The 27,069-nt window shown below is 35.6% G+C and overlaps 2 protein-coding genes across 6 annotated transcripts in view; both read left to right on the top strand.

The window, feature by feature from the left end:
* Nucleotides 1-15,744, top strand: part of LOC142342784 (filamin-A-like) — a 90,289-nt gene extending 74,545 nt beyond the window's left edge. For all 5 annotated transcript variants that reach the window (XM_075394351.1, XM_075394352.1, XM_075394350.1 and 2 more), the window contains 5 exons: nucleotides 7,464-7,598; nucleotides 12,699-12,869; nucleotides 13,387-13,605; nucleotides 14,151-14,381; nucleotides 14,763-15,744. In XM_075394351.1, coding sequence (XP_075250466.1) covers nucleotides 7,464-7,598; nucleotides 12,699-12,869; nucleotides 13,387-13,605; nucleotides 14,151-14,381; nucleotides 14,763-14,950 — 944 coding nt within the window. In that variant the 3' untranslated portion in view covers nucleotides 14,951-15,744. The remainder of the gene's footprint in view (nucleotides 1-7,463; nucleotides 7,599-12,698; nucleotides 12,870-13,386; nucleotides 13,606-14,150; nucleotides 14,382-14,762) is intronic.
* Nucleotides 1-27,069, top strand: part of LOC142342786 (eukaryotic translation elongation factor 2-like) — a 425,342-nt gene that overhangs the window by 116,016 nt on the left and 282,257 nt on the right. The gene's annotated exons all lie outside the window — the stretch shown is intronic.

The raw sequence follows: 27,069 nt of genomic DNA, 5'->3' as shown, positions 1-27,069 counted from the left end.
GGATCTGAAGACAGAAAGGGTTCCTCTCAAAATAAAGGGACTACATTCAAAGGTGCATTCAATCGAAGCATTCGCACACCCGTCAATCTCCTTGGGAAACACGAACTACAACTACAACAAATTGAAGCAAAGCTTCAATCACTTGAGTGTTCTACCCAACAAAAGCTTCAACTTGATGGAAGTTGGCATCATCCTTGGTCAAGATGCTTATGAGCTACAACGCCCATTGGACTATAAGATAGGAACACGAAGTGAACCTTTCGCCGTTCTAACAGAGCTAGGATGGGTAGTCAGTGGACCCATGACGGGCAAAAGAAGACAAAATGTTTGTCATTTCGCCTTCACTGAAGATGTGAAAGTGGCAGAGAATATTCAAACCTGGTGGGACATAGAAACCTATGCTTCCAAAATCAACGTCGTCAGTCAGTCAAAGAAGGAACTGCAGGCACAAAAGATGCTAGAGAGTACGACAAAATTCACAGGCGAGCGGTATGAAGTGGGAATGCTGTGGAGTGAACCCGAGCCAAACCTACCGAACAATTACAGCTCAGCCTTGGGTCAGCTTTACTCACTGGAGCGAAGATTCCAAAGGGACCCAAACCTGAAGAATTTGTATCAACAGTCAATAGATACAGATGTAGAAAAGGGATTCGTAAAGATGTTGAACGAGTCCGAAGTGAAAGGCACCTTCGGGAAGGAATGGTATTTGCCACACCATCCAGTGCTAAACCCGAACAAGCCTGGCAAAGTAAGACGTGTTTGCAATGCTGCCTCAAAGTACAAAGAAGTATGCCTCAATGATAAGCTACTAGCAGGACCTGATCTGCTACACGGCTTGATCGGAACAATATTCAGATTCCGCGAAGGACCAATAGCCCTGACAGCTGACATCGAATCGATGTTTCTACAAGTGCAAGTTCCCGAACAGGATAGAAGTTGCTTGAGGTTTTTATGGCGTCCGAGAACTAACGAACCTGTTCAGATATACGAATATCAGCGTCACGTGTTTGGAGCTAAGAGTTCTCCAACTTGCGCGAACTATGCTCTCAAGCGAGTGGGACTGGACAACGAAAAAGAGTATCCAATAGCAACCAAGGCAATACAAAACAACTTCTACATGGATGATTTCATCAAATCAGTAGAAACCCCGGAAGAAGCAATTGAAGTCTTCAACCAACTACAACCTCTTCTCTCGCAACACGGATTCGAATTGAAGAAGTGGATAAGCAACAACGATGCAGTTACCAAAGCAATCCCAGAAGACTTGAAGTCAATCAGCAACACAAAGCAAGTCGAAGTGGAACCCAGTACGGAGGGATCTTCAGTGTTAGGACTACAGTGGACCGTTACTGATGACAGTCTTCAAGTATGCAGAGGTACAAACAAGGAAGTTGAAGCACCTATAACCCAGAGGAAGATTCTGTCACTGGTATCTTCAGTATTCGACCCGATCGGATTGTTTGCTCCGTTCAGTGTTCATATGAGACGACTTCTGAAAGGCATCTGGACAAAGAATGGACAACATTGGGACAACGAAGTGGAACCTAGTGAAGAAGAAGAATTCCTGAGATGGAAAGAACAACTTCCAATAGTGGCTGAAACAAGCATCGATAGAAGATACTTCAACAGAGAGAGGGATAGAACTGAGCTTCATGTGTTTGCTGACGCATCTGAAGACACGATGTGTGCAGTGGCCTATCTACGTTCACAACCAAAAGAATACTCAGCTGACTTAGCATTTGTCATTGGAAAATGCAGAGTGGCACCGATGAGGCATCTTTCAATACCACGATTGGAGTTGCAAGCGGCAGTCATGGCAGTGAGGTTGAAAGAACAGATAGTCAAGGAACATGTAATGAAGATAAATAGTTGCAGTTTTTGGTCAGACTCAACTACGGTACTGCAGTGGATACACAGTTCCCATCGCAAACAACAAGTGTTTGTGGCCAACCGAGTGGCTGAGATACTAGATACAACTGATGTTTCACAGTGGAAACATGTCAGCGGTATCAACAACCCAGCTGACATTGGCACGAGAGCAATCAACATTGAAGAACTCAAGAGGAGTGAGTGGCTCACTGGGCCGGCCTGGTTAAAACGACCAGAAAGTGAATGGCCAGAGCAAGTGAACCTAATCTTTGCATCAGATGAAGAGAATATACCCTCATCAGTATTCATGATACAGGCTGAAGAGAAGAAAGCTGTTATCCAGTGGGAACGATTCAGTAACTTCAACAGACTAGTAAATACAGTGGCATACGTACAGCGAGCATTGAACAAACACAAACCAGCAACACTCATAGTTAGCATTGAAGAAAAAGAAAAAGCAAAAGCAACGATCTTCAAGTTACTACAACAAGAACAGTTTGGTGAAGAGATGAAATATCTCAAAGCTGAAAAGGAAATTCCAAAAGTCAGCAAAATTCTACAATTCTCCCCCTTCCTGGATGAAGAGGGACTTATTCGAGCCAAAGGCAGAATAGGAAAAAGTCAGTTGGACTTCAATGCAAAGCATCCAATTCTGCTACATTGGAAACATCATGCGGTTGAATTATTCTTGCGAAACGAGCACAAGGACAATCAACACGAGGGCACTGAGCATGTAAGAAACATTGTTCAGCAAAAGATGTGGATACTAGGCATACGGAACGCCTTAAGATCAATCAAGAACAAGTGCTTTACCTGCAGAAAAGGCAGAGCACAAACGATAGCACCAGTAATGGCAGGTCTACCCGAAGAACGGTTAGATGCTTCTACAGCTTTTACAAATGTTGGAGTTGACTACTTTGGCCCTTTCATTGTGAAGATTGGGCGAAGAAACGAAAAGCGATGGTGTTGTCTCTTTACTTGTCTAACTATGAGAGCGGTGCATATAGAAGTGGTACCCAAGTTGGACACAGATAGTTGTCTCAATGCAATAATGAGATTTATTGCGCGAAGAGGCAAACCGAGTACAATCATCAGTGACAACGGGACAAACTTTGTTGGAGCTGAAAGAGAGTTTGCAAAGTACGTTGCGGCATGGAACAAAGAAGGGATCGAAGAACATCTAGTTCAACGAGGAATCAGATGGAAGTTCAATCCGCCCGCAGCACCACACTTTGGAGGAGTATGGGAGCGGTTGGTGAGAAGTTGCAAGAAAGCAATGTATGCAGTGTTGGGGAACCGATCAGTCACCGAGGACGTTCTTTCAACAACGATGTGTATTGTTGAGCAGACGTTGAACGCGAGACCTTTGACTCTAGTCAGTTCAGATGTTAATGACTTGGAAGCATTGACCCCCAATCACTTCTTGCTTGGCAACAAGAACGTTTGCCTACCCTACCTACCATGCGCCGAAGAATTTGTTGATCATCGAAAGCTCTTTCGACAAACTCAAGCCTATGCAAATCTCATATGGGACCGATTTCGGAAAGAATATCTGCCAACTCTGAATAATCGGCAAAAATGGCGATCTACGGCGAACGAAACCCTTAAAGAAGACGACCTCGTTTGGTTGATCGAAGACAGCGATAAGCGTGGATATTACAATTTAGGTCGAGTTACGGAGACCATCGATGGGTCTGACGGTGTGATTCGATCGGCGATAGTTCGAACGAACGACGGAGTGTACAAGAGACCAGTAGTGAAGCTCGCCCCAGTACTACCTGGAAAAGATGTTTTCGCGATGGAAAACAGGGCCGGCGATATTGCGGCTGAGCTTAACAACTCAGAAATCAAATTGAATAGCGCTTCAAGGTCATTTCAAGCCTTAAAGCTAGAATAGTGTGACAAGCGAAATTTAATGCTACATTCCATCGAAGCCAAACGGATTTGTTCATTTTGTTCAACATTTATATTTAGCAACGCAATCGTCATTCATGAAGTCAAACTATAACTCAAACTCGAACTACCTCAGCCACCAGCAAAACAATACTACGACTTAACAGTATTGCATCAGATTCTTTGCGATTGGATTGCGAATCAACCTGTTATTGATACAGAATATTCGACAAAACTTCTACATGGTTAACGAATTTCCCATGACATCAAACTTACACTGAAAAAGTGACGTTATGGAAACGTGTTCACATTCTGTCGACATCGTTATCTACAACCAATCAACAGTTGAATTTGACATGTAAATCCACGTGACTAGCAGCATAAAAGGAGCTTGAAAAACTACCAAAAATCAGAAGAAACTTGTGAATTTTGTCTTATTAAAACTGACATACAGTGCGTATTGAAGCATACTTTCTTGAGCGGTAAACTACTTGTTATCGTGTCTTGTTTTTGTAGATCATATTAGTGATTGTACAGTTTTAACTTTACTTTGACTTGTGAAAAGAGAATTAACTTTGATATTCTCAAAACTTTCCTTCTGAGGAACGAAGTTCCTAAGTAAGAGAAAGTTTGTGCAAAGCACATAGTCAGTTGCTCTTACTGGCTTTAAAGAAGCCTAGCCTAGTTTGATATTGGTGTTATTGAGGCCAATTGAGAAACAAAAGCTGATGATTAAATTAACTCAGTATATTCAAATCTGAGGTGAAACTTGTTGTGTTATTTCTCAAAGACAATTCTACCGATTCCGTTCATTCTTTTTTCGTTTGATTACTTGTATGACAGTGTTGTGCACTGCCAAGTTTGCTCAATTTTGAATCATTACTTACCGAGTTATTCAACATTGAAATTTTTGCCCATGTATTAAGATTGGGTATAAAATATAAAAGGTAGCCCCACCAACGCAGTTTACCCAGCGTTGTTTATTTTTACATCAGAGAGTAGGCCTACCTAACGTTCTTAACCCTGTGAAATTTTATCTCACTAGCTTTTGTGGTTAAGAAGATATCACTGAAAAACCTCTAATTTGAACTAATTTGCTTATTTGGAATTTTGGACTTTTGCTTAATTGAAGCAAAGTTATCTGTTATACAGCAAAGCTGAGCGATTAGTTATCAATTGTAATAGAGCAACAAGTAATGCAACGGCATTCTACAGTATAGCGGATAATACAGTTCACAAAAGTTAACTGCAAAAACACAATATCCGGACAGATTTGAAACCGCTGAAACGAACTGGGCGGTGTAAAGTTTTCCTTGACTTTGATAGGAGAGCAGCCGTTACACCATTTTTTGAGTTTTATTAGCCCTAGGTGTCAAGAAACCTCCTCTAGGGTTTGATGATATATTACTGCATAGCTTCCAGTAGTAATGGAAGGGTTTTCATGTTTTTGCCATCATAAATTTTTGCTTTTTTTTACGAAATTGGTAATTTTTTTCATATTTTTTGACATTTATTGTCATTATTCAAGTTGTTTGAGTCATTATTCACATTTGTATTTCATTTATTTTTTCTTGCCTCAGCAGCCAGGTAAATAAGCTCATCCACGGTTCGATAGTATGTTATTAAATAGTTGCTTGAGGGCAATTGAATGGCTTTCAACATTTTAATAGAACGAATTTCTATTTTTTGAGTTTTTCTAAAATTTTTGCCTATTAATATATAAGCCAATGGGTTTTTTAAAGCTGGGAATTGGGTTACTGGATAGCCTCTAGAGACACATAAATGATTCTGAAGATGTTTATATCACAATTTTTAGCAACTTTTTTTTATAATTTGCAATTGATTTCTTTTTTTTTCTAAATTTTTTGTTTATTTTCGAGTTAATCGATCTTCAAGGCCCAATGATTATTTTTAGGTCTTGCAGATATAATACTGGACCGATTTTAGAAAAAAAGTTGGTTTTGAACATATTTTTGAAATAGGTATTTTGAAAGGGAAAAAATTTTGCCTCAGGCTTAAAAGCTTCAAGAGTTTTAGCAATGAGTATATTTTTGTTTAGTTTTGATTCTTTTAGTTTCTCAATTTTTTGAGATGATTTTGTTTGTGTTCTGGCTGGCATTGTTCAATTGATCCGCTGTTCAGGTAGAGTTCGTCTAAGTTTTTCATTCAATTCTTTGAATTGTATTTCAGGACTTGTCCTGCTATGGTTTTTTACTTCGTCGAACTTTTTTCGCTTTAACCATTTTGCCGCTTTTTCGACATTTTGCGTGAAATATTTTTGACTTCTTTAGGCTAGTTTCACCCTTCTGTTCTTCTGCTCAAAGTCCTTTCAAACAGCAGCTGCTCCTCAAAGCAATTCAAAATGAAGAGAGTCAGTATAAAAAAATCAAAGTCAGAAATAGAAACGGGATAAACCCAAAAAGCCCATTTTTAGATGCCCGTTACTTGAACTTTGCTCTCATAAGTTTTAGATACTATCTATAATGATTATTGGTATTGATACTAGACCCTGTAGACTCTCACTGAAAGACAGGAGTATGTTCAGTTTTGAAATGACATCAAAATATATCGCACTTAAAAATGTTTTTATACAAAAATCAATTTTTGTTGATATTTTCTTTTCTTTCAATCCCAATAGAGTTATGGGAATCAACGGCGGCTATTTTCCGGCAATCTGCCGGATATGTTTTAACTTTTAAGGAAGGAAGAACTTGCAAGACGGAAGGTAAACTTTTAAGATTCTCACAAGTTTGTTCCGGTCGAGTTCTGATCACAATGGATCATTCCAGGGTGCGGTCTTTATTTAATGCCATATGTAGACAAGAAACAGTTGTCTATTTGAAGCAATAATTTTTTTAAATATGTAAATAAAATATCGAATTTATGAAATAACGTTAAATTTTTTGCTTATCAGCTTCACATCAACTCAGTATTCAAAACAAAGATGCCTTTTCCTTTTTTTTGTTTACCTTGATTATATTTTACACTTTTTAGTGTTTGTTTAACTTGCAAGAACTCTATAATTAGCCAACAGAATCGAATTTTTGCCATGCACTGAATATTTAAAAGAAAATGGACGAATTATTAAGAAATTGATCAAATGTTTTTTTTTAATTGATTTCTTACTGTAAATTTTCGCTCGTTCTACTTCCTTAAAATTGAACTTAAATTGTTTTATGATGTTCGTTTTGTGTTTTTGTGGAATGTTTCATTTTCAAAAACAAGGAAGATTGAGTCTATTAGGGCAATTACTTCCCGTCTTATTTTTATGGGGAAACGTTGAGATAAGGCATCATTAGTTAAAATTTTCGGCAGACTCAATTACGAAAAAATAAAAATTTAGTAAAAGAAGCTATTTTAGAACTACTTTTTATAGAAGACAAAAACATTTATTCGGGCCTATAGTTGTCAATATTCTCATCAGATATCAGCATAACTGTGTTGAGAGAACAGTTATCTGAAAAACGCATTATCCATTTTTTCATCTTTTTGTTTAATTTGTGATGGGGACTAACTGAATTAGGAATATGGATTTAACAAGCTTTTTTCATGGATTGAGCATACGTATATAACTCAATCAACCAAGTCTAGCAATAATTCCAAGAATTGTGCGTTTTATTACACCTGTTTTTGATTCGCAAAATTCTGTGACCCTTCACGTATAGCGAAAAGTAAATAACTGTTGTTGTATTTATGTTAAGGTCTGTCGCCGGAGGAGCCAGCGTCTTTCGTGGTAACTCTTCCCAATGTGTACAATGCAAGAGAGATCGAGGCCAGACTCGTGTGTCCATCTGGACGAGAGGTGCCATGTGAGGTACAGAAGATCGACAACCAAGGTATGCAATCAACGAAATTGTCAATAGTCAACAAAAACAAGAAAAACAATATTGGCTCATCTTATATAATAGAGAACTGCTACAAACAGTACTTCTTTGAATCCGAGCCTAAAAAAGAATTTATTTCTTTGAAATGTGTCAGCTGTACAGTGAGAAGAATTAACAAAGTAAACAAAGTAGTAAGGGTTAAAGGAGAGGACAGACAAAGGTGTAATGATGCCCTCAAACGTCGCCCTGAGCGTGCGAATTGAACCACTAGTTTTTGACATCTTAAGTTATTAATCGATTAATCTGCGACGGTAGAATGAGGGAATCAGTGAATGATGAAGGTCAAACCCATGTTATGTGTCAAGACGTACGTGACTGTTTTCGATTTCTCTTGGGAAAATACCATTACAATGAGTAGTATAATAGGCACTTTTCGTTATGGATAGCGTTAACAAAATAGCTATATAAGTGATTCTGGACATTGCCTTCATCAAAACGAAGTAAGAAAATATAAAATTAAACACCTCGTCAAAAAACAACTTTAAAAAAAATTGCTGACTTTTGCACGAACTTATAGTTGTTTGTTTACTTCGTCATTTCTTAACAATCATCATTTTTAAACAAACAGCAGAAAGTGCTCACAAAATTATCTGAAAAAGGAGATATTGCAATACCCTGAAAGTAACCAAAACCATAATCTGCTCGATAAAACTTTCATAAAACTCAAGTGAGGCTTTGTCCGATAGCGCCAATTGAATTTAATTTTTTTTTAATTGTTAAGAAAATGAAGCAACTGGAACTTTGCAAACACAAGTCAAAAGCTCCGATATTTAGATACAAACTAATGTCGAAGTCATTTCATAAACTAATTCTAATTTACGAAACATTGAACCCTTTGCTTGCAGCCGGAAAATACACCGTGTACAAAAAACGTCAGGAATTTTGGGCAATGTCAGAAAATCAACTGTTTTTGTCTTTCACAAAAAATATATGATTTCTAAAATGAGCAAATCAACAGATGGGAAACGATTCATTTATGAAATTAAAAGCATGCATTACTAAAAAAAACAAAGAGGCTCGATAATGTGCGTTTGTTCATAATGTTTTGAACCCGATCATCCACATTTTTGACTTAATTGGCTACCAAATAATAAAGAGACAGAAAACATTCAAAAACATACATATCGTTCAAGAAGCCACTAATGGAATAAATAATGCCCAGTTAGAGGGCCGATAAAACTTGTTGTTAATAGGACTACTTGAAATGACCATGAAAATCGACTAATAACCATTAATTATGTGAAAAACTCAATGTCTATTAAAAAATTATAATATCAAAACCAAACTTGCACCAGACAAAATCTAAACAAAGCGGATTGATCTAGATTTCATTTGAAAAGATATAGGACCTGTCCTCAATATGAGTGGGTAACAGATCGATAAAAAAGCAAAATTTTTTTTAAAAGTGATTAAAATCATCAGATATAAACTGAAAATACTTAATTGTTCATTTATATCTCCATAGGAAGCAGCTGAGACCTGCCAATATCCAGGGTTCGCCATACGACTACAGCCGTTAAGATAATAAATTTGCCACTAAGAATATTAAACATGTTCAATTGCGCAATTTTTGCAAAGCTAATGGAACCTATCATTAACGTTAAAATTTCAAGGGGAAAGGAAACTCCTATAAAATATTCAAGCATATGAAAATCACAAATGTTTTTGAAATCTCGTAGTGTCAAAGCGGAGAAACAAATGGTTGATACTTAAACCGTTAAACACATTAATTTATAGCTCATTGGAAACGGTTTTGACCTGTATTTACATAGACTAAGCTGCAAATCGACCAAAAATGATATAAGAAAAGGGCGATGCTCAAAAATGCAATTATGTTTTTCTTAACAATAAATTTCAATAGGTTATAGCCTATCTAATATTTCAATTAAAAGAGATGGAGTAACTTGCAGCACCTCAGAAAGCCAATTGCGCCTGTTGTAAAAGAGATTAAGTCACAAGACTACGAAATAACAACAAATGAATTTCGCAACACCACAGTGTTTAAGGAGCTATAATTTTAAGATGCCATCTACAAGAACTGTAAGTCAGCATTTACCGCTCATCTGAACATCATCGGTTCTTCCATAAAGATTAGGACTACGTAGAAAAGACAGCAAAAAGAAGTCCAAAAAATGTAATAAGATCGAAAACTTGAAAGTTTATTAAATTAAAAGGTCGAAGCCGTCAGTCAAAACATAAAACCATAAGGGAAAAAAATTGAATTGACAAAAGGAGTCGACGCTTTTTAAAAATGAGGTTATGTTACCTAATGACAAACATGGAGCAAAAATGAGACAGTTGACAAAATCTTTCCTCTTGTTTAAAAAAATTCTTTTGAAAGTCATTAGAGCAATTGGCTATAAAATGAAATCTTTAACAGGGTTCAATTATACGTTCTGATGAGACAATTGAGACCTATCATTATCAGGTATATGTCTTAGACAACAACTGTCTCTCTGCCCATAAAAGCATAGATCATTCAACAAAAACAGTTTACATTTTCAATGCTGTGATTTTTTTTTCCAACTACGCATTACTTCAATTGGATCTGCCAATAGTGTGATAATGGGACAACGAAACATAATGAACCTACAAAGTGTGCAATTGTGCTCAAAATAAAAAAATGAAAACTCGTAGTTTTAAAACGAAGAAACCATTAGTCAAATTTAAAATTGTTACAGACATTAAATGATAACGCGCAAGAGATAGGTCATGACTTATCTTTACTGAGACTATCCCAGAAGTTCGGGGAAATAATATAAAATAATAGCAAATTTCAAAAATCATCAACATTCACTTGATCCAAATTTATTCAAATTCAAAAGAGACCTTAGATAACAACTGGAAGCGTTGTCTAGATTAATACATTCCTCCTAAAGAGGCCAATTGGATCTTTGATTGGGTAGATTATGTCATTGGGCTACAAAAACTATAACAAATGAAAGCAAAACATAAGAATTTCAGAAAACTTTACAAAAACATTTGGTCAAAGCCATAAAAAAACCATGAGCTTAACTCTGAAACCATAATATATGTTCGTCGGGCCCTTTTTTGTAAATTGTATCTGCCAATATTTGAGCGTTGGTTTGAAATTCTTGTCAGTAATTAACACAAAAAACTGAAAATGCGGCAATATTATTAAAAAAGCCTGCGCCCGAAATTTTTTAATGTAAGGACCAATGGTGAGACAAAACAGCCCTGATCAGCTGGGTGTGTACGAAAAGACTTAATTGTTCAAATGGTTGCGAAATAGATCATTTTTTACCGAAATTTTTCAGTATATAAAAAATAAATGCGTTTTGTATAATAATGGATTCTAAATTTGCAAAAAACTGGCAACATTAAAAATCCGGAAGACTCCTAAAGCCAGCGGAAGTACAAATGACTTTCTTTTTGAGCTTACAAAGAGTGTGTCCGCAGTTTTTAGGTGTCCACTTCCAGCAAATTTAGTGAAAATGGGCAAATATTGTCCCTTGTTTTGACGAAAGTCTGATTTTTGAAAATTTTAGCGTAAAGTCTAGCCAAAAGAACTGTGATCGGACAATTCAGCAACCCTCCTCTATCTTTAAAGATAAAACCAATAACACTAGCTTGAACAATTTCAGCATATTTTAGCAAAATTGACGAAAATTGGGGCAAACCTTAGGGAAAATGTGAATGAAAGCAACTTAATTCGGCCGAATGTTCACAAAGCTTAAAATCTCGATAACTCCCTTTTAAAAAACGGAATTCAATAACATTGATTTTATCTTTTGCGCGGGACGGGCTTTCTAATGAGACCACTCACAACTCTTTACGATAATTATATCGATCGGCGGAAATTGACTTAACAAAAAAACCCGTTTGAGTATATAGTTCCTCCCCCCACTAAAGTTGATCGGAACAAAAACATTTAATTGCTTAATATTAGCATGAATTGAATTGACATCAAAAACGCTGATTTCGTCACACCAAAAAAGCAGATATATTTTCTGAAAAAATAAGCGTTATCAAAGTCAACAAAACTGACAGCTTCTTACTGCAGCTTTAAAATAGCTATAGCTTTAATTTTTTTAATGGTCTTCGGCAGATTTTGTTACATAGTAACTACTTTATAAGAACAAAACAGGAAAAAATGCCTGGCAAAGGCACAAGTTCGAACTTCTATTGTAATTAAACAATTGTAATTTGTGTAATTTTATTTTTCTTGATAGCTGTTGTTAGAATCGATTGTCTTTGGCAGATATGTGGCATTTTAGAACTTTTGTATTTTATGTCAGAGAGGGTTACCATTTAGGAGAAAAAATTGGAAAACTGCGAAAAGACTTGTAAAAAGTTGTACAATCAGATTTTTTTTGTTTCAAATTGCTCCATATGGAAGGTTAAAGCCATCTTTCTTAAAACCAGAAGTGCCTATCAGTTGTTGCGGCTCTGCACTTTCTTAGACGTTGTTATGTTCAGGAAACTGCATCTCAACTCAATTCCGTTGCGTTCTACGAGTCTATCACGTTTGAGAATGAATTTTCTGTCGAAATGTATTAAAACAACCTGAACTAAAACAGTGTACTGGTTAATATCTTAACATTGGAAATTAAGAGAGATCCTTTTATATCGTTACGCAGCTGCCACCTGTGAAAACCGGAATTTGTGTAAAATTTTTTGAGTGAACTTGGAAATTATTAATTTTGTTTAATTTGCCTTAGTTTCTTAGGCAAAACTTAGATTTTGTTGAAAACCGCATATCTTCTCAACATAATTGAAATTCAGAACGCCCCTTCTGTTGAAATACTCCATTCCGGGGTGTCACAATGACAGAAAAAGTCAGGCTAGAATATAGTTTCTTCGCTCATTACATGAGGTCTTAACAATGAACCCATACTTGATACTAGCAGTCATACCATGAACAAAAACAGTTCACATGCGACATCGATGCTGAACCCAATTAAGCCTCATCAATTTGTTTTAATCAAATACATGTTTAGCTTAAGTTTTCAAAATTGTGATCACAATACCACCGCTTCACTCTGAAGTTATATAGAGAACATCCTATGTGTTATGGTTGATTGTTTATAGGCAATTACGCGATTAAATTTGTACCGATTGAGAATGGAGACCACAGAGTGGACGTGTATGTGTGGGGAGCACACGTGTCAGGCAGCCCCTTCTTGTTCAAAGTCGGCCAGGCCAGGGGAGATGCGACCAGAGTGTTCGCAGATGGCCGAGGACTCTACCAGGGAGAGACTGGTAAGCTGGTTTATAATCGTTTAAATGCTTCTGTTTGATTTTTTTGTATTTGGATATCGACAAAGAATTTTTGTCAAAGGAATTTTTGGCTATTGACAGGGAATTTTCTTAGTTCACTCAAGTTGCTACTCAAAGTATCTGTCAGTAGGCTCCTTTAAACATGTAGTCTGTTTTATGAGTGAGCGTTATAGAGGTGAAAATTTCAAATGTCGAGTTGCTTCCTAGCAGAAAAGAGGAAAAGTACACGTGTTGGCACTGTCTAATGAAATTCATTTCAAGCGGCGTATTTTTGCAAGCCTGGATAGTTTTTGGGTTTTGCAATTTGTATCAAGTTTTTATTGCAATTAAATTTTCTCCCATTCTATCATGTTTTCAACAGCAATTCGCGGCAATTGATTCGTACCTTTTAATCAATTAAGTATGTAAAGATGAACTTAACAACTGATTAGAACTAGCTTATTTGCATTGCACGCGTGAAAAGTATCAGTAGTGCGTATGTTTTACGTGTTGTTTTCAGGCAAGCCATGTGAGTTCGTAGTGAATACATGCAACGCAGGCAAGGGAACTCTGCAAGTGACAGTTGATGGACCCTCTAGAGTGACAATGGACTGCAAAGAGGTGGACGAGGGATACTCTGTTAGGTACATACCCCACGTACCAGGGGAGTATGTCATCACTATCAAGTATGCCGGACCATACCACATCAACGGATCTCCATTCAAAGCTAGCATCACCGGTTTGTTAATCTCTTTTCGGTATACTTTCAAAAGTATACAGGGTACAGGACGTTTTTGTACTGAATGACAGGAAAACTTCATTCAGTTATGTCTTTTATAGGTTATAAATTTCGGTATTTTTAAATGAATTGTTTCGTTAAACCTCGTAAACCGTGCTAACTGTTCCTGATTTTTCAAAAAAAAAATGAAGTAATCGATTGGTCCGCTGTGTACTGCTTGTCCCGAATCCTGTGTGAGGTTTGTGTGGAATGAGGATAAATTGACCGAGCGAGTAAAAGCATGAAAAATGGTAATAACTGAAATGTGCAATTACTATGAAGAGCACATATGGCCAGTAATCCACGGGGCATTGCAATAATGCCAATTAGTGCAACAAAAAGTTTAATGATTTTCTTACGCTAAATTTTTTCAAGCCTCATTTTGCTTGAGCGGAGCTTTCGTGCTTAAGCCCAATTTATCATGCTTTGGACACATTACAGTTGATCGTACTTTCCCTGAAACAATTTTTTATATACAAGCAATTTTTATTTAATAAATATTTCAGGACCTACTTTACCTGGATATGCTGCTGACGAATACATTATGCAGCAGGAGGTAGTGACAGTAGACACTGTGGCTAAGACTAGGTACAACTTCAGTGAGAATCTGATCCACTTGAAGAGGGCAGAGAAGAGTCCTGCTGCAGATGCCTCCCATGTAGTCTGCAGAGGACCTGCTCTTAAGAGGGCTCAGTGCAACATCATGAATAGCTTCCAAGTGGACGCCTCGAATGCGGGTTTGTTTTTGTTTTTTTTTTAAATCGAAAACTGATACTTTGTTTTGTGGGATTGATGCAAAGATTCATAAATTTCGTCAGATCACGCGATATTGCGGTGTTTACAGCATCATGCAAAAATAATTATATCTCTTGCTGATAAAACTTGTCTAGTAACATAAATAGTGGAGCATTTTTTGCATCTACATTTAAATGTGCATGTAGGAGCGCATAAGTGACTCCGGAGTCAAAGCAGAAATTACTTTCCTCCCTCTGGTGATGCCTTAACTACTATTTCCAAATGACCAGTTGATTGCATTGTTAAATCTAACAATTCAATTAAATTTTCCTAATATTTCGTATGTCGTAGTTTTTGTTTAACATGTTTTATAACTTTCACAGGCGAATCAATGCTCCTTGTGGGTTGTCATGGCCCTACTTTGCCTGCTGACGAGATCATAGTGAAACACGTGGGCAGCTGCAGGTACGATGTCCGATTCAAGCCAGCCCAGCCTGGAGATCACGTGCTAGTTGTGAAATGGAACAACGAACACGTGCCTGGATCTCCTTTCCTCGTGATCGGGACATGAACCAATTAACACTACCTTAGTTTTTGACGTCATTTTTGCCACGATGTCGGTACAGTCTGGAATGTTCTAGAAGAGAAACAGAGTGACGTCAGTGCTTGATGGTTAAACAACTTCTTTTGAAACCTATACGAAAAAATTATTAACATCAATCCACACTAAATTTAACTTTGTCCTAGAGTTTAAAACGGTAAGGATAAGTGAACAAAATATAAAGAACAACGCATCAAAATTTGGTTTGAAATTGATTTTGCGATTAATCAAAGTTTGGAATTTGTGTAGTGTATAACACGCAAAATGATGAAAATATGTTGATGCACTGTTTGTTATCGAACCAATATCTTGTCTTACGTAACCAAATAAAAATAAATATACTTAAAGTCTTTGAAATTATGTTAAATATTTGAAATTAATAAAATTACAAATTTAAAAAATCTGAAAAAAATTTATATAGTAAGCTGTATGATCTTTAAATGAGAACAGTTCTCTAAATCTTCATTCATTATTGTGTCATTTTTTGTGTGATCATGCAGCTTAAAACAGTAAATTCTGAGCTATAAATTGAGCAAAAAATATTTATTTTGATATTTAAAAGTGCTAAACCTGATAATAATTTTTCTGTTGAATAACGGACGGAGCACGATTATACTAACTTTTGTCTAAATTCTTCAATATTTCGTAATTTGGGTAACTCTGCATTGTGAAATGATTCATTCAGTTTCGAATTGCTTTCTTGCCTTGCATCAAGTGTCGCTTACAATATTTGCAATAAATTTTCAATTAACATTTGTTAAACATTGGTTTTTGTAGAATCAAGTGAGAACGTAAGTGTGTGTGTGTGTCTGCACATAGTTCTTACCCCTCATTTGTTTCGGTTAATTGAACAGGTAAAACTGGTATCTCAGGTTGTGGTCTGCGGCTGACCTCGTTTGTAATGCAGACCATCATTGAACGAATACGGGGGTATGGTGCGCTATACAGTCGAGCGAAGCACTGCGCCACAGAGGACCCAAATTCCAAGGCAAATCTGCCCCGCAAACGTATAACCTCTGCGTCATTGACGAGTAACTTTCTGCCACACATATAACATATATGACAAAGAAATGAAATCTAGAAATTTTTTAAATTTCTATAATTTAAGTGAGGCGAAAAAACTTGCAATAAAGGTTTTTCGAAGTTTGGTGATGCCATTTTTATTATAAATTGGTTAATCAAGGTAAGAGATTTTAAAGTCAGTAATTTATCTAAAATTGAAAAAAAAAACATTCTTCAATAATTTCGAGGACCACTGATTATATTTAAGTTCATTAGACAATGAAAACAGGCACACTGTCTTCATTAGACAATGAAAACAGGTTAGCTAAAGATAGAACAATTTTGTAAATATCTGCAAAATGTCAAGAATTGTATTTTTTGCTTGTCTTAATACGGATTCCAGGATAGTTTTTTGTAGTAAGACGTGCAGATGTGGGCGTAACACAGAATGAGGAAAAACTGTTCATTTTTTACTTTCTTTTTGATAAAATACCATTTCGTTAAAATAATTTTCACAAAAATTTATGAACTTCAGTTGTTTTTTTTAGTTCATTTAACTAGTTTTTTTTAAATAAGTTTTTTTACAATTAGAAAATCTTGGTTCATAAACGATCATTGTTATCAGTTCAACCCATGCAATCACCCATGCAATAATCACAATAGTTTAATCTTAGAAAAATTGTTTGAGGTAAAACTTCCTGTTCTGGGCAATCACATTTCAACCGCCACTGACGTACAACTAGGATGATAATTCAGTAAATTTGGGCTCCCCACTCATTGGGAGAGTCAAAAACCTATCACTATAGATTGCCACCGCTCATGGATGACACAATATTCAAGGCCGACTCGGCTCTTAACTTCTGCAACAAGGATTCAAAGATCTGCTCCCGTTTCATATGTGTCTATAATCTCGCATACCTTGCAAGGAGCATGATTGCAGACCCCCGGATTGCTGTAACAGAGACTGATTGAGATAACCTACTGAAGGCTACCGACAACCCCGCCGGCTGCAAATTTCTGTTATCAGCCAGAGGAGGGATTCGTTTGAGGGTCTTACGAACTGTCTCTGAAAATCCTCCAAACGTTTCTAAAGTCAGAGGAAGGAATTGAATTCCGACTTCACTACAATTCTGGGCAAACTGTTCGTACTTCCTGTCCTCAGCAGCTGACAGTGCGAAACCACTGTTCTCCGACGCATTTATAATGAGGCTTGACTTCAAGGGAGAAGTGAAGGTAACGTCTAAAGCTTCTGGTTGACCGGCATTCCATACAGGTAAGAAGATATCGCACGGTCTAGAGTTATTGTCGGGTAGTAAACTTTTCTTTTCGGAGATGGGTGACAAAAGAGCTCCCGATCAAGCTGATATAATTTTGTCTCGTATACGATCATGACGAGAGATCATGTCACCGCGACCATTGCATGACACCGCATGTTCGCCCATTACTCCCAGAGTCCCAGATTTACAAAAAGGTTATTTTCTCTCGTCCTCGTACAATTTTACACCCAGTCTATATTTGTGAGCAACACGGAACTCATTGGAAGATAGATGTAGTCCCAGAGCTGGAATGGGGCTGCGTATAACCAGGTACTAGACTGCAGTAGAGAAAGAGATTGTAAGCGAGCTTTTTCTCTTTTGGAACTTTGTATTCCCAACAAGTTGTCGAAGGCTGAGTTATCAAGTTCTTCCTGAATTTTTTTTTGAGAGGGATATGTCATCGCAATTTCGCTCAATTCTTCAACTGCTTTAACAAATCAGATGTCTTCAGTTGGATTATGGCCTGATAATTTTTCTACAAGAACATAAGATTGAAAAACAGATTCAACGTATGCAGCTTGAACCTGATCTGCTGATCGTCTTAATCCTAAACCGGTTTTATTGATTGGAAGCCCGAGAGGTGTCTGACAACAAAACCCCAAGAATACCTTCAAAGGTTGCACGCTGAACCAAAGCAAATTTTCGAAGGATTTTATTTGATTTGTCCGAAGGAGAATTGCATTGCAAATAGTAGACCATTTTGGGAGCACCAAGGCAAAAACGCAAAATACCAAGAGCACATTGAGATCGTCTACATATGCTAAATTTTCTAGAAGTTCCTCTAATTTTTTAACGCCTTTGAGTAAACTAGAAGCAACAAAAGCATCAGATCCTATCGCAGCTCCTAAAATTTCAGTTCCATCTACACAGTTCCTCTTGATCAAATTGTCAATTTTGGTTATGCTTTCGATTGACCAAAGCTCGCACTTATCCTTCCTGAGTTCGAGACTAATTTTTTCTTCTAATTCTGAGAGAATTTCTAACGCTGTACAAAGTTCGGTCTCGGTTCCTGCAATAACTCCGCCATCGAGATACCAGCAATGTTTCAAGAGATTTGGCAATTTGCTTTCGATATCGTCAATAAGAGGCCAGATAGCCAATGAAAACAAAAGTTGACCTAGTGGATCACCTTGTTGCACTCCTGTCTGACTTGAGCTATTGAAGAACAAATCACTATGTTTCGAGTAACAAAAGGATGCAAATGAAATTATACTAGGCATCAAAACTTTTGTTGAGCCGAGGAGATGACTGCGACCACTAGTTGCGATCACCTTTAGCAATCACTGGTACAGTACTTCAAGAAGATATCAAAAATTAAAGCAATGATTTTTTTTTAATAGCCGCTCAGCGATAGCTGGAGCTATTATTGGCCTTCTCTTGGTTTTTTTATTTCGTCGTCGCGATTTTTGTTACGACCATATGACGTCACAACCCCTTCAAAGCTCCGTTTTGTTCACTCGTTCATGCAATTTCAACTGAAGTGCAGGTGTGACGTCATTTTTTGCTCCTAATGGAGCAATTTTTTTTCACTCGTGTGATTAAGTTTTTCGTCACACTTGACTTATCTCACTCTCAAAAACGACTTCCTCACTTTGGAATTGACTTTCATTTAATTTATTTCAAAGAGATAAGGTCAAATGGGTGTGTGTCACTCTAAATGAAGGTTATTTGAGAGCAGCTAATAGAGGCAGCAAGAAATTATACAGATTTTAAATCAAAATATTACATATCAGCCTTCAATAAAAAGAGAAATTTTTTGATCTGTCTTTTTAACTGTTTTTTTTTTGAGACTGCAGATCTACGAAGCTATTGCGGCTATTTTCTCGCAATCTGCCAGCTATGTTTTTAAAATGCTCAAAATCCATCAATTAGCTGCCCAATCAAGTATAGCAATAGTTGAGTAAAAATATTGTCGCCAAAATGCCTGCTTAAGAGTCCAAATACGTAACACTACTGACAACGAAATGAAAAGATTATGATTTGCCCTGCTATATCAAAAAACAATTTTGAACCAAATTTTTTCTAGAATTGGAAAAAAGTGCCCGATGTTCACATCAGAGTTTTAAAAATCATGCTTTTTTCGAATAATAAATTGAAACGGCATGGTGGTGGTGGTGGTGGTGGTGTTGGTGGTGGTGGTGGTGGTGGTGGTGGTGGTGGTGGTGGTGGTGGTGGTGGTGGTGGGGTTGGTTAGTAGGTGGTGAGTGGTTGTGTTTTGGGGGTTAAAATGCAAATCCCAGGCAAGGAGATATAATTTAAGAAATTTTCAGAACACTTCAAACATAATTGATAAATGCTTTGTAAATGATTTTTTATTGCTTTTCTTTGCGTTTTGAGTGGTTATGTTTTTGGATTCACTCTGGGTAAGTTATGCCTCTTATTATCTGTTATGAGTTACACCATTTGTTAATTTTGACATTATAGCGAATTATTTAAACTTATTTATTCCAACTAAAACCGAGTAAGCCATTAAAAAATTGCAATTAAGGAGCATACGAAACGAAAGATCATTAAAAATGTTTTTTTTTCTGGTTGGTTTTCTTCTACCTGCATTTATTTTTAAAATTCATTTTTTTTGTAGTTTTTCCTCTAAACTTCAGCTTTTCCATCTGATTTCAATCATTGAACAAATTGACCGAATGGAGGGCTAGAAGTCAATAGCAAACATAGAACAGACTTTTTTTAAGATAAATTACAGAAACGATTGTCAGAATTATTATCGTTAACATAAGAAACAACAATTTGTTGACACGCCAGAACATATTGGTTCTAAGGTGATTTAAAAATTTTTGCACGTTAGTTCCGAATTTGATTCAGTTTCAGACATAAACAATTCAGTACCCTGGAAAAGTTTCATAGAAAAAAACATAAGTTATTTCAGAAAAATTAAGAATGCAACTCCATATATTTTTTTTCCGTTTTGATATTGCAAATAGTTTCAACATCCGATGATATCTATTTAATTTGCGGTCGTACAGAGCAGGTAAAGTTTAGCGTTTTTGAAGGAAAAAAATAGCGAAACGATAAAACAAGAAAAATCTTCAACTCATACTTTCAATGGTTTCTCATTTAATTGAGAGGTACCGGCGTCACCATTGTTGGATGTTTAAGAAAACGGGGCGTTTGGAAAACAGAAAAAAATCTCGTCATGAAAGTTTCTGTCGCAAATTGCTGTTATGGCTTCTTTAATCTAAAAGCTTCGGATTTTTTTACTGAAATAGTCTTTGTTTTCAGCGCTGTCTTTTTACGACTGAGTATTGTTTTTGAACATCCGCTTCTTGGTGAAAATTCATTTTTGAATGAGAAATATTTGACAATGCGCACATTTTAAATCTGGAAAAAAGCATGTCACGTTGACGGTATGTCGCAGGCTTTCAACGGCATACTTACATAAAACAAAAAAAATCTGCTATAAAACTCAAAAAATCTTCAACAAATTAATTGCTTCAAACAATTATTGATAACGAAAAGAGCTTTTTTCAGATCAGAGAACTTGAGACGTATGTTGGAACATTTTGCGATACCAGAGACTTGCAAGTCATTTTTATTTTCGAAAGCATTGTTTGACAAGCATCAACAAAACCTTTAATTTTGCAAATTTGTATACTAATGTGATAAATAAAACTGTTGCTCTTGATTGATATATTAGTACTATCAGAAGCAAGCTCAAATACTTAGCATACAAAACGAACAGAATTAATAAACAGCATAATTTTATCGATCCAGGGCAAACAAACAACTACATTTGAGTAAAATTTGACAAAGTTTTCACAGAAAGAAAAATATTTAAAAAAATCCTTATTCTTTGGATAGCAATTTGTTGAAATGAAAAGGGTTTAGTGATAAATTTAATATGGTTTTCGAGAGTATTTCAAAAATTGAGTTCATTTATACTGAAATAGCAGATGTTAAGGAAATTACAGTTAAGGAAACTCACAGAAGTAGCAGGCAGAGTATTTTGTCTACCAATTACTTTTTTGGCAAAGTAAAAAATTGATGTTGGTACAAAAGATGACCAATATCTGTGGGGCTGGTGGTGGAGGTGGTGGTGGTGGTGGTGCTGGTTAGTCGGTGGTGAGTGGTTGTGGTTTGGAGGATAAAATTCAATTCCCAGGCAAGGAGATAAAACTTATGAAATTTTCAGAACACTTCAAACATAATTGATAAATGCTTTGTAAATGAGTTTTTTATTGCTTTTTTTGCGCTTTGTGTGGTTATCTTTTTGGATTCCTTCTGGGTAAAATATGCCATTTTTTAACTGTTATGAATTATGCCATTTTTAATATTCACATTATAGCGAATTATTTAAACTTATTTATTCGATCTGAAATCGAGTAAGCCATAAAAAAATTGCAATTAAGGATCATACAAAAAGAAAAATCTTTAAAAATTTTTTTTTCTGGTTGGTTTTCTTCTACATGCATTTTATTTTAAAGTTCCCTTTTTTATATTTTATCCTCTAAAGTTAGCCTTTTCCTTTTGTTTTCAATCATTGAACAAATTGACCGAATGGAGGGTTAGAAGTCAATAGCAAACATGAAAAACATTTTGTTTAAGATAAATTACAGAAACGGTTGTCAGAATTATCATTGTTAATAAGAAACAAAAATTTGTTGACACGCCAGATTAAATTGGTTCCTAGGTGATTTAAAAATTTTTGCCCGTTAGTTCCGAATTTGATTGACCAAAGCTCGCCTTTATCCTTCCTGAGTTCCAGACCAAATTTTTCTTCTAATTTTGAGAGAATTTCTAATGCTTTACAAAGTTCGATCTCGGTTCCTGCAATAATTCCGTCATCGAGATACCAGCAATGTTGCAAGAGGTTTGGTAATTTGCTTTCGATATCGTCAATAAGAGGCCAGAAGTCCAATGAAAACAAAAGTGGACCTAGTGGAGCACATTGATGCTCTCCTGTCTGACTTGAGCTTTTGAAGAACAAATCACTATGTTTCGAGTAACAAAGGGATGCAATTGAAATTATACTAGGCATCAAAACTTTTGTTGAGCGGAGGAGATGACTGCAACCACTAGTTGCGATCACCTTTAGCAATAACTGGTACAGTACTTCAAGAAAATGTCAAAAATTAAAGCAATGAATTTATTGTTTTTAATAGCCGCACAGCAATAGCTGGAGCTATTATTGGCCTTCTCTTGGTTTTTTTTTATTTCCTCCTCGCGATTTTTGTTACTTGTTACGACTATATGACGTCACAACCCCTTCAAAGCAGCGTTTTGTTCATTTGCTTATGCGATTTCAACTGAAGTGCATATATGACGTCATTTTTTGCTCTTAGTGGAGAGAGTTTTTTTTCATTCGGATGATTTAGTTTTTGGTCACACTCAACTTTTCTCACTCTCAAAAATGACTTCCTCACTTTGAAATTGACTTTTATTTAATTTAATTCAAAGAGATAAAGTCAAATGGGTGTGTGTCACTCTAAATGAAGGTTATTTGAGAGCAGCTAATAGAGGCAGCAAGAAATTATACAGATTTTAAATCAAAATATGACATATCAGCCTTCAATGGAAAGACAAATTTTTTTGATCTGTCTTTTTAACTGTTTTTTTTTGAGACTGCAGATCTACAAAGCTATTGCCGCTATTTTCTCGCAATCTGCCAGCTATGTTTTTAAAATGCTCAAAATCCATCAATTAGCTGCCCAATCAAGTATAGCAATACTTGTGTAAAAATATTGTGGCCGAATGCCTGCTTAAGAGTCAAAATACGTAACACTACTGACAACGAAATGAGAAGGTTATGATTTGACCTGCTATATCAAAAAAAAATTGAACAAAATTTTTGCTAGAGTTGGAAAAAAGTGCAAGATGTTCACATCAGTGTTTTAAAAAGTATGCTTTTTTCGAATAATAAATTGAAACTGCATGGTGGTGGTGGTGGTGGTGGTGGTGGTGGTGGTGGTGGTGGTGGTGGTGGTGGTGGTGGTGGTGGTGGTGGTGGTGGTGGTGGTGGTGGTGGTGGTGGTGGTGGTGGTGGTGGTGGGGTTGGCTAGTAGGTGGTGAGTGGTTGTGTTTTGGGGGTTAAAATGCAATTCCCAGGCAAGGAGATATAATTTAAGAAATTTTCAGAACACTTCAAACATAATTGATAAATGCTTTGTAAATGATTTTTTATTGCTTTTCTTTGCGTTTTGTGTGGTTATGTTTTTGGATTCCTTCTGGGTAATATATGCCTCTTATTATCTGTTATGAATTACACCATTTGTTAAATATCATATTATAGCGAATTATTTAAACTTATTTTTTCCAACTAAAACCGAGTAAGCCATGAAAAAACTGCAATTAAGGAGCATACGAAGAGAAAGATCTTTAAATATGTTTTTTTTTCTGCTTGGTTTTCTTCTGCCTGCATTTAATTTTAAAGTTTACTTTTTTGTAGTTTATCCTCTAAACTTAATCTTTTCCATTTGATTTCAATCATTGAACAGATTGACCGAATGGAGGGCTAGAAGTCAATAGCAAACATAAAAAAGATTTTGTTTAAGATAAATTACGGAAACGATTATCAGAATTTTTATCGTTAACGTAAGAAACAACAATTTGTTGACACGCCAGAACAAATTGGTTCTTCAGTGATTTGAAAATTTTTGCCCGTTAGTTCCGAATTTGATTCAGTTTAAGACATAAAAAATACCTTACCCTGGAATTAATTTTACAGTAAAAAATCATAAATTAATTCAGAAAAATTAAGAATGCAACTTCATATATTTTTTTTGTTTTCCATTTTTATATTGCAAATAATTTCAACATCCGATGATATCTATTTGGATTGCGGTCGTACAGAGCAGGTAATGTTTTGCATTTTTGAAGGAAAAAAAGCGAAACGACAAAACAAGAAAAATCTTCAACTCATAATTTCAATTGTTTCTGAATTGATTTACATTTTTCCAGGTAGCTGTTAACTTCAATTGAGAGGTACGGGCTTCACCATTGTTGGTTGTTTAAGAAAACGGGGCGTTTAGAAAACAGAAAAAATTCTCGTCATGAAAGTTTCTTTCGCAAATTGCTGTTATGGCTTCTTTAATCTTAAAGCTTCGGATTTTTTTTACTAAAATAGTCTTTGTTTTCAGCGCTGTCTTTTTACGACTGAGTATTGTTTTTGAACATCCGCTTCTTGGTGAAAATCCATTTTTAATTGAGAATTATTAGACAATGCACACATTTTAAATCCGGAAAAAAGCATGTCACGTTGACCGTATGTCGCAGGCTTTCATCGGCATACTTACATAAAACAAAAAAAATCTGCTATAAAATTCAAAAAATCTTCAACAAATTAATTGCTTCAAACAGATTATTGATAACGAAAAGAGCTTTTTTCAGATCAGAGAACTTGAGACGTATGTTGGAACATTTTGCGATACCAGAGACTTGCAAGTCATTTTTATTTTCGAAAGCATTGTTTGACAAGCATCAACAAAACCTTTAATTTTGCAAATTTGTATACTAATGTGATAAATAAAACTGTTGCTCTTGATTGATATATTAGTACTATCGGAAGCAAGCTCAAATACTTTGCATGCAAAACGAACAGAATTATTAAACACCACAATTTTATCGATTCAGGGCAAACAAACACATTTGGGTAAAATTTGACAAAGTTTTCACAGAAATAATAATATTAATAAAATCATTATAATTTGGTTAGCATTTTGTTGAAAAGAAAAGGGTTTAGTGATGAACTTAATTTGGCTTTCGAGAGTATTTCGAAAATTGAGTTCATTTATACTGATATAGCAGATGTTAAGGAAATTACAGTTAAAGAAACTCACAGAAGTAGCAGGCAGAGTATTTTGTCTACCAATTACTTTTTTGGCAAAGTAAAAAATTGATGTTGGTACAAAAGATGACCAATATCTGTGGGGCTGGTGGTGGAGGTGGTGGTGGTGGTAGTTGTGGTGGTTGGTCGGTGGTGAGTGGTTGTGGTTTGGGGGATAAAATGCAGTTCCCAGGGGACGAGATAAAATTTATGAAATTTTCAGAACACTTCAAACATAATTGATAAATGTTTTGTAAATGAGTTTTTTATTACTTTTCTGTGCTTTTTGTGTGGTTATGTTCTTGGATTCCTTCTGGGTAAAATATGCTTCTTGTTATTTGTTATGAATTACACCCTTTTTTTAACTTTCAGTTTATAGCGAATTATTTAGACTAATTGTTTCGAACTAAAACCGAGTAAGCCATGAAAAAATTGCAATTAAGGAGCATACGAAAAAAAAATCTTTAAATATGTTTTTTTCCGGTTTTTTCTTCTACCTGCATTTAATTTTAAAGGTCACATTTTTGTAGTTTATCCTCTAAAATTAACCTTTTCCTTTTGAATTCAACCATTGAACAAATTGACTGAATGGAGTGTTAGAAGTCAAAAGCAAACATAAAAAACTTTTTGTTGAAGATAAATTACAAAAACGATTGTCAGAATTATCATTGTAAATAAGAAACAAAAATTTGTTGACACGCCAGAACAAATAGCTTCTTAGGTGATTTAAAAATTTTTGCCCATTAGTTCCGAATTTGATTCAGTTTCAGACATAAACAATTCCTTACCCTGAGATAAATTTTTTAGAAAAAATTTATAAATTACTTCAGAAAAATTAAGAATGCAACTCCATATATTTTTTTATTTTGCATTTTGATATTGCAAATAGTTTCAGCATCCGATGATATCTATTTAAATTGCGGTCGTACAGAGCAGGTAAAGTTTAGCATTTTTGAAGGAAAAAAATAACGAAACGATAAAACAAGAAAAATCTTCAACTCATACTTTTTAATGGTTTCTCAATTGATTTACATTTTTCCAGGTAGCTGTTAACTTCAATTGAGAGGTACGGGCGTCACCATTGTTGGTTGTTTAATTAAACGGGGCGTTTAGAAAACAGAAAACATTCTCGTCATGAAAGTTTCTGTCGCAAATTGCTGTTATGGCTTCTTTAATCTAAAAGCTTCGGATTTTTTTATACTGAAGTTGTCTTTATTTTCAGCGCTGTCTTTTTACGACTGAGTCTTGTTTTTGAACATCCGCTTCTTGGTGAAAATCCATTTTTAATTGAGAATTATTAGACAATGCACACATTTTAAATCCGGAAAAAAGCATGTCACGTTGACCGTATGTCGCAGGCTTTCATCGGCATACTTACATAAAACAAAAAAATCTGCTATAAAACTCAAAAAATCTTCGACAAATTAATTGCTTCAAACAGATTATTGATAACGAAAAGAGCTTTTTTCAGATCAGAGAACTTGAGACGTATCTTGGAACATTTTGCGCTACCAGAGACTTGCAAGTCATTTATTTTCGAAAGCATTGTTTGACAAGCATCAACAAAACCTTTAATTTTGCAAATTTGTATACTAATGTGATAAATAAAACTGTTGCTCTTGATTGATATATTAGTACTATCAGAAGCAAGTTCAAATACTTTGCATGCAAAACGAACAGAATTTTTAAACACCACAATTTTATCGATCCAGGGCAAACAAACACATTTGAGTAAAATTTGACAAAAAAGTTTTCACAGAAATAATAATATTAATAAAATCATTATAATTTGGTTAGCATTTTGTTGAAAAGAAAAGGGTTTAGTGATGAACTCAATATGGCTTTCGAGAGTATTTCGAAAATTGAGTTCATTTATACTGATATAGCAGATGTTAAGGAAATTACAGTTAAGGAAACTCACAGAAGTAGCAGGCAGAGTATTTTGTCTACCAATTACTTTGCAAAGTAAAAAAATTGATGTTGATACAAATGATGAC

Source organism: Convolutriloba macropyga, chromosome 7 (genome assembly GCF_964194025.1).
Source record: "Convolutriloba macropyga chromosome 7, txConMacr16.3, whole genome shotgun sequence".
Classification (NCBI taxonomy): Eukaryota; Metazoa; Xenacoelomorpha; order Acoela; family Convolutidae; genus Convolutriloba; species Convolutriloba macropyga.
Note: the sequence above shows the minus strand (reverse complement) of the source record. Positions and strands in the feature narration are given on the sequence as shown.